The following is a 7,972-nucleotide window of genomic DNA, read 5'->3' as shown; positions in this document are numbered from 1 at the left end:
TTTCCTCCAGACGTGACACTTGGCATTCAGGCCAAAGAGTTCAATCTTGGTTTCATCAGACCAGAGAATCTTGTTTCTCATGGTCTGAGAGTTCTTTAGGTGCCTTTTGGCAAACTCCAAGCGGGCTGTCATGTGCTTTTTACTGAGGAGTGGCTTCCGTCTGGCTTCCGCCACTCTACCATAAAGGCCTGATTGGTGGAGTGCTGCAGAGATGGTTGTCCTTCTGGAAGGTTCTCCCATCTCCACAGAGGAACTCTGGAGCTCTGTCAGAGTGACCATTGGGTTCTTAGTCAACTCCCTGATGATGGCCCTTCTCCCCCTATTGCTCAGTTTGGCCGGGCGGACAGCTCTAGGAAGAGTCTTGGTGGTTCCAAACTTCTTCCATTTAAAAATGATGGAGGCTACTGTGTTCTTGGGGACCTTCAATACTGCAGACATTTTTTTGTTCCCTTCCCCAGATCTGTGCCTCGACACAATCCTGTCTCGGAGGTCTATGGACAATTCCATCGGCCTCATGGCCTGGTTTTTGCTCTGACATGCACTGTCAACTGTGGTACCTTATATAGACAGGTGTGTGCCGTTCCAAATCATGTCCAATCAATTGAATTTACCACAGGTGGAGTCCAATCAAGTCATAGAAACATCTCAAGGATGATCAATGGAAACAGGATGCACTTGAGCTCAATTTCGAGTGTCATAGCAAAGGGTCTGAATACTTATGTAAAAACCTGTATATATATATATTCAGTGGGGGAAATAATTATTTGATCCCCTGCTGATTTTGTTAGTTTGCAAAGAAATGAGCGGTCTATAATTTTTATGGTACTTTTATTTTAACAAATAGATACAGAATATTAAAAAAAAAAGTCCAGAAAAACATATTATATAAAGTTATAAATTAATTTGCATTTGATCGAAGGAAATAAGTATTTGATCCCCATGCAAAACATGACTTAGTACTTGGTGGAGAAACCCTTGTTGGCAAGCACAGAAGTCAGACGTTTCTTGTAGTTGGTCACCAGGTTTGCACACATATCAGGAGGGATTTTGGTCCACTCCTCTTTACAGATCCTCTCCAAATCCTGAAGGTTTCAAGGCTTTTGCTTGGCAACTCGAAGCTTCAGCTCCCTCCACAAATTTTCTATAGGATTAAGGTCTGGAGACTAGCTAGGCCACTCCATGACCTTAGTGTGCTTCTTCTTGAGCCACTCCTTGTTGCCTTGGCCGTATGTTTTGGGTCATTGTCATGCTGGAAGACCCATCCACGACCCATCCTCAGTGCTCTGGCTGAGGGAAGGAGGTTCTCGTCCAAGAACTTACGGTACATGGCCCCGTCCATTGGCCCCTCAATGCAGTGAAGTTGTCCTGTACCCTTAGCAGAGAAACAACCCCAAAGCATAATGTTTCCACCTCCGTGTTTGACGGTGGGGATGGTGTTCTTGGGATTGTAGCATTCAGCATTTCTCTCCCTCCAAACACGAAGAGTCAAATTTATGCCAAAGAGTTCAATTTTGGTCTCATCTGACCACATCACCTTCTCCCAAGCCTTCTCTGAATCATTTAAGTGTTCATTGGCAAACTTCAGATGGGCTTGTACATGTGCCTTCTCGAGCAGGGGGACCTTGCGGGCACTGCAAGATTTCAATCCGTTACGGTGTAGTGTGTTACCAATGGTTTTCTTGGTGACTGTGGTCCCAGCTGCCTTGAGATCATTACCAAGCTCCTCCCGTGTAGTTCTGGGCTGATCCCTCACCCTTCTCATGATCATCCTTACCCCACGAGGCGAGATCTTGCATGGAGCTCCAGGCTGAGGGCGATTGATGGTTATTTTGTAATTCTTCCATTTTCTAATAATTGCAACAACAGTTGTCTCCTTCTCACCAAGCTTCTTGCTGATGGTCTTGTAGCCCATTCCAGCCTTTTCAGGTCTACAACTCTTACCCTGATGTCCTTTGAATGTTCTTTGGTCTTGCCCATGGTGGTGGAGAGGTTGGAATGGAAGAGATTGATTCTATTGACAGGTGTCTTTTATAACCATAACAAGCAGAGATTAGGAGTACTTTCTTAAAGTGACAGGAGTAATCTGTGTGCCTCATGGGCATATAACCGGTCTGTATGAGCCAGAATTCTTGCTGGTTTGTGGGGATCAAATACTTATTTCCTTCGATCAAATGCAAATCAATTTATAACTTTATATAATGTGTTTTTTCTGGACTTCTTTATTGATATTCTGTCTCTATTTGTTAAACTAAAAGTACCATAAAAATTATAGACCGCTCATTTCTTTGTAATCGGGCAAACTAACAAAATCAGCAGGGGATCAAATAATTATTTCCCCCACTGTATATGTATAAAGTAAGTATATAAAGTATATAAAGTACAGTGTGTAGCATGATATAATAAAAGATAGATGCTAGATGCTTTAGTTAATCTGAGTGAGGATATACTTTGCTCTGGTACCACATCCCTGCATATGTCTGAGCGCACAGTGAATAAAGTGTGTATACATATGATTTAGGAAACACCAGAAACCCTACACTGACCTTTGACCTTAAGTCATATGGCTTCCTATACCTTCACCAGCAACAAAGAAACACTGTGATGTGAGGTTAAAAATAGAAGGGCACATCCCACATCACATGCCATGGCAGCATGGAATATACATGACTCTGAAGGAGAGATTAAGGTGAATAAACAACTCTGTCTATGTCAGGGGTTATGGGCTGTTGTGGCATTGGAGAAGATAGGCGTCAAGGATACAAAGAACATATCTGTGGGCGTGAAAACCATACTGTCTTATTTTGCAACAGTGTTGCCTTGGTTTCTCCCTCAGTTGTGCATACTTTAGGAGAAAAGGAAGGCAGACTAACAGGCAGACAATACAGACATACACACACACACAATCCTTATCATTATGCCCATACTCATTTACTCCTACCAACCACAGGACTCCATCCAACAACCAGCACTTTCAATGAACTGTGACAAGGTGTTGTTCTTTGCCCCCCTCCCCCTCCCTTTTCACCTTCCGGGAGCACTAATTGGCTACACGCAGAGTAATGTGAACAATCGAATCATCCTCGGCTGGGATCTGGAGCTGCAGATCGGAAGAGCAGATCGCTGGGCTCAGTCCGGCTCCCATGCTGAAGAATTCCTGGGGTGACACTTTTCTCCTTTCCACGGGAGTCCTCTGGGATTTACCCCCCCCCCCCCCCACACACACACACACACACACACACACACATCACCTCATCCAACGGATTTGCCCACCCTGGGATCAGCACGGTCAGAGAGGGCGATCCCTGGCCCCTTTTGCTCCTCGACGGTAAGTAAGGTCAACAGGTTGGAATTTGGCCGACTCCAGAGGGAGAACGCAAGGATGAGATTGTGTGCATGTGAGATAGAGAGGAAGGGGGCTGTGATGCATCACTGTAGCCAGAGGATCAAAATTATATGAAAATGTTTAACTTTGTGGAGCAGTTTAGAAGAAGACTACTTGAAGAACTTGCTTGATATCATCATCTATACTGGCAACTGATTTGAGCCTGTATCAAACCATGAACTTTAAAAAACTGCTTCTGTCTGAGAGGATTGGATAAACTCATTCTAAGGATGAAGTCACACAATGGTGGGTGACATTAGAGGGGAAAGTTGAGTATCCATCTGCACCTTTTAAAATTCAATATACCAGTAAGATGAGGAAATCACAAGCCCCTCTCACACGTAAGATAGACATTCAGTAACATTTATGGTAATGAGTTAGCTGCTGATGTGTTAGTCATGGGAGAATGGTTAACTCTTTAGCACCACTAACTCTTTAGCACTCTGCATCACAGTGAGGGGAGAGGGTATTTTGATGATCATTGTGGGCTAAGCTGAGCTAGCCTGGGGGATCTAGCTATCACCCACAAGCCCAAACTTTCCCACCAGTGTCAAAGACTCGTCCATCTACAGAGCAGTCAGACAGAGCACCGTTTATTTGCATCATCTGATAGCTGCCGCTACACAGAAGGTAAAAATGGCCGCCAGCAGAGTTATTGAAGATGCATTAGCCTTATCTTTAGTCCCCAATACTTGCCATTTCATGACCCCCAATTACATTCTGAAAATCAAAACCCTTCCAAAGCGGTTCCCACAACTTGTTCCTGTGTGACTGTCCTGTGTCTAGACTAGACTGAGGACTAATTTCTTACCAGTGCTAAATTTATAATTTTCCAGCTGATCTGCTGTTCTGCTTCATTAACTTTGAGGCTGTTGACGTTTAGATGTATTGAAGTGTGTTTTTATCAAGTGACTGCTTTATTTTCTATATCTTAAAGACCCACATTAGTCATTTTTAGGCTTGACATCAAGGTATGACATCTTGTGGCTGAAAAATGATATTGCACAATGATTCACAAAGTCTGAAAATGGCCATTTAGGTCAAAGTATGTGTATTTTGATTATTTATTTTTTTTAAATGATTTTCTTTGCTCCTCCAAGAACGTTTACCCATGTGCAGAGACATATTTGATTTCATATTTAGCTATATGTGACGTGGCTAACCTGTTTGTAAAGTTACCGACCAGAGTAAAATATAACCCTCCAAACCGCCTTCACCGGCCTCTTTATGAGTCAAACAACCATTCAACACCTTTTATTGAGAATTGCTCATAGCTTTATCTGACAGTCTCTATCTATCTATCTATATCTATCTACCACTCCGTGAATGACAATGTCAACACTCTATGCTTCCGTTTTTTTTTCAAGAAAACCCAGGAAGCATAATTGGCTGGCGTGGGCCTTTATACTTAACCCTCCTAGTACAGGCAGAGCCTTAGATACAACATAGGGTGTATAATTTACTGGATACGGTTATCTTATGAATTTAAGGATTCATGAGGGATTCATTAAGGAGGGTTTGTTCACAACCAGTGGCTCAAGGGTTTAATGTCCATGTCATGACATGAATTTCATTTAGCATGTACTGTAAGGACAATTCACACACACACACACACACAAACAAACATATACTGTACATACCACATACAGAAATATTCTCATAAAGATCATCTGCTATCATCTCTCACAAAAAAAAAGTATTCTCACATGCTCTCACACTTCACCACTCTCACACCTTTTGTATTTCTCACTCTACACTCCACTTACACTCTCAGGTTCACATTCTGTCAGATATTGATGCTGATACAGATCAGGAGCCGATGCAATCGTGATATACTGATACACATGTGAAAAGCTCCCATTGGTTGTAGGTAAAGGAGAACAGCGTATACGATTTGCCCATGTGATCCACTAATGCATACCATAATAATTAAACAAGACTGAGACAAATTAAATCCTACCAGTCTAGTAAAGATTAAAGAATCCCATTCCCAACTGATCAAAGACACATTCCTGCTCTGCATGTCGCTATGTTACACAGACAGATACCCCACAAGGCTAACCCACTCTAATCACCTGGCAGCAATATCGACATGGAAATTTGGAAAGGACTATTTTTAGCTGTCTGGCTGTTTCTGTCTTTCTCTGGTATGCTATGCACATTTACTTTAACTAAATGACCCATGCATAAGTAGATGTATAAGTCAGAATGGCCCATTGCAGTTGTTGGTATACTTGCACTTTTTGCAGATATCATCGCCCTGATTTGCCACCTCTGAGACCCGCCCATTCTCCTTGTAACCATGACGACCAAATCGAACAACAGCGACCGGGACAGGAAGTCCTCCTCCCCTCTCCTGTCCTCCCCAGCCCGCCAGCGCCTGATCACGAAGGATGGCCACTGTGCCCTACGCTCGCCCCCTCGTCCTCCTGGCCTTTGGCCCTGGGCCTCGAGCTGGCTGCTGGCCCTGCAGGACCTGTGGGGGGCGGTGGTGTCTCTGCGATGGCGCTGGGTCCTGCTGGCCTTCTGTGCCTCCTTCCTGGCCCACTGGCTGCTATTCGCCTGCCTGTGGTACCTGCTGGTCCACCTCAACGGGGACTTGGCCGTGGAGGACCATGATATGCCGCCCGAGGGCCATGTGGTGTGTGTCAAACATATCACCAGCTTCACAGCAGCCTTTTCCTTCTCACTGGAGACGCAGCTGACCATCGGCTACGGCACCATGTTCCCAAGTGGAGACTGTCCCAGTGCCATAGCCCTCCTGGCTGTGCAGATGCTTCTGGGACTCATGCTAGAGGCCTTTATCACAGGTATGGACAGGAACAGAACAATCCCCTTTTTCTTATAGCCATCCCAAATGTTACCTGTCTTAGCTTCTCAATTTGCCATATATTTTTGGATATAAATATTTTGGTTGCAATTTCACAGTTCAGAGCAGGCATTAGCAAATTAAATGGTAAGATGGTAATAACACAGTAATAACCAATGAAATACTTGAGACATTATAACAAGTACCACCAGGTGGCATTTGGTACCAGGCTGAGGTAGTTACTGATAGAATAAGTGCAACCCATTTCCTTCTACCTCCCTCTTCAGGTGCGTTTGTGGCCAAGATTGCCCGTCCTAAAAAGCGTGCGGGAGCCATCCAGTTCAGCCCTCATGCTGTGGTGGGACAGCACCAGGGCCAGCCTGGCCTCATGTTCCGTGCCACCAACCTGATCTGCCGCCCCCTAGTAGACGTGCGCGTGAGCGCTGTGCTGTACGAGGAGCGCGAGGGCCAGGCCCTGCACCAGACCAACCTGGACTTCCAGCTAGACCAGCTGGGCCCGCGCCCCTGCCCCTTCTTCATCTTCCCTCTGACATTCTACCACCCTCTGGACCGCCACAGCCCCCTCTATCCGGCCCTACACGAGGGCAGCCCCGCCCACTTCGAGCTGGTGGTCTTCCTATCTGCCTCTCAGGAGGGCACGGGCGATGCCTGCCAGAAGAGAACCTCCTACTTGCGCCAGGAGATCCAGTTTGACCGCCGCTTTATGCCCGCCACAGGGCTGGACGCACAGGGGAGGTACGAGGTGAGCCAGCAGCACTTTGGCACAGCACACTCCAAGGAGCCCCTGGATAAGGAGTGCGTGGTGCAGATCAATGGAGACGGGAGTGACAGGATAGAGTGAGGGAGGGGCAGAGGGCAGTGTAGGAGGGGTATGGGGCAGAATGTAGTATAGGAGCAGGCAGTGGGCATGGAAGGGGGAAGGACAAGAAGCAGAAGGGACAGGTTTTAAAGACACTTGTACCTGGTCAAGCAACCACCCACATACAGTAAAAGGGCATTCACCCAGTGAACTGAAGACTTCTTCCTCTGACTTCTCATCTTGAAAAAACACTAGAACATAGTCTACCTGAGATGACCGGAGGGTTGCTCATTCAATGTCATCGCACTGCTGTGGATATTCTGTTGAGGAGCCTTGATGTCTTTAACCTTATACTGAGATATCTAATGTTGAACACACTATTGATAGACCAATACAGGAAGAGACCAATCAGAAATACCAGATCTGCCTTACCCATGTTGATTCACTGCAGATTGATGAGTAGATTACTGCCTTTAATGTATGATAAATCTTCACTGAAGTCTAATGATTATATGCACCAAACATTAGCCAAAAATTAAATATAATACTTCATTATGTCTTTAGATTAAACCTTAGATGCAAAAATGTAAAATTTGAAAATATTTGTATTCCATTTCATTCATTACTGTAATGTAAGTGGGAAGACTCATTGAAAATACACAAATATTGAGGAGTGAATTTGTAATGGAAGAGCCCTGTACTTTGGGAGATGACATCTTATTGTAACATACATTTTTCCAATGGGATTGTACAGTGTACATTATATGAAATAAATAATATTTTCTAAACAAGTTTTATGAAAGAAGCAAATTAATTTCTGATCTGGCTTAATTTCTCTGATTCCTATTCTCACTTTATCAAAGAATATTATTCTATGCATATACTTTAAGATGTGCATAATACTGGCTTGAACATGCATAAACAGCATTCACATGATAAGCTCAAAAACGACATTGCGCCG

At 44.4% G+C, this 7,972-nt stretch overlaps 1 protein-coding gene across 1 annotated transcript; it reads left to right on the top strand.

The window, feature by feature from the left end:
* Nucleotides 1-5,684: 5,684 nt before the first annotated feature.
* Nucleotides 5,685-7,053, top strand: LOC310823808 (inward rectifier potassium channel 13-like; the record flags this gene model as incomplete). Its single annotated transcript, XM_083696676.1, has 2 exons — nucleotides 5,685-6,192; nucleotides 6,479-7,053. 2 exons carry the CDS (start codon nucleotides 5,685-5,687, stop codon nucleotides 7,051-7,053), a joined length of 1,083 nt encoding a protein of 360 aa, XP_083552802.1.
* Between the last annotated feature and the right edge of the window lie 919 nt (nucleotides 7,054-7,972).

The sequence above is a fragment of the Argentina silus genome, assembly GCF_951799395.1.
Source record: "Argentina silus genome assembly, chromosome: Y".
In the NCBI taxonomy this organism is placed as follows: Eukaryota; Metazoa; Chordata; class Actinopteri; order Argentiniformes; family Argentinidae; genus Argentina; species Argentina silus.
The sequence above is the reverse complement of the archived record's forward strand: the minus strand, read 5'-3'. Positions and strand labels throughout refer to the sequence as shown.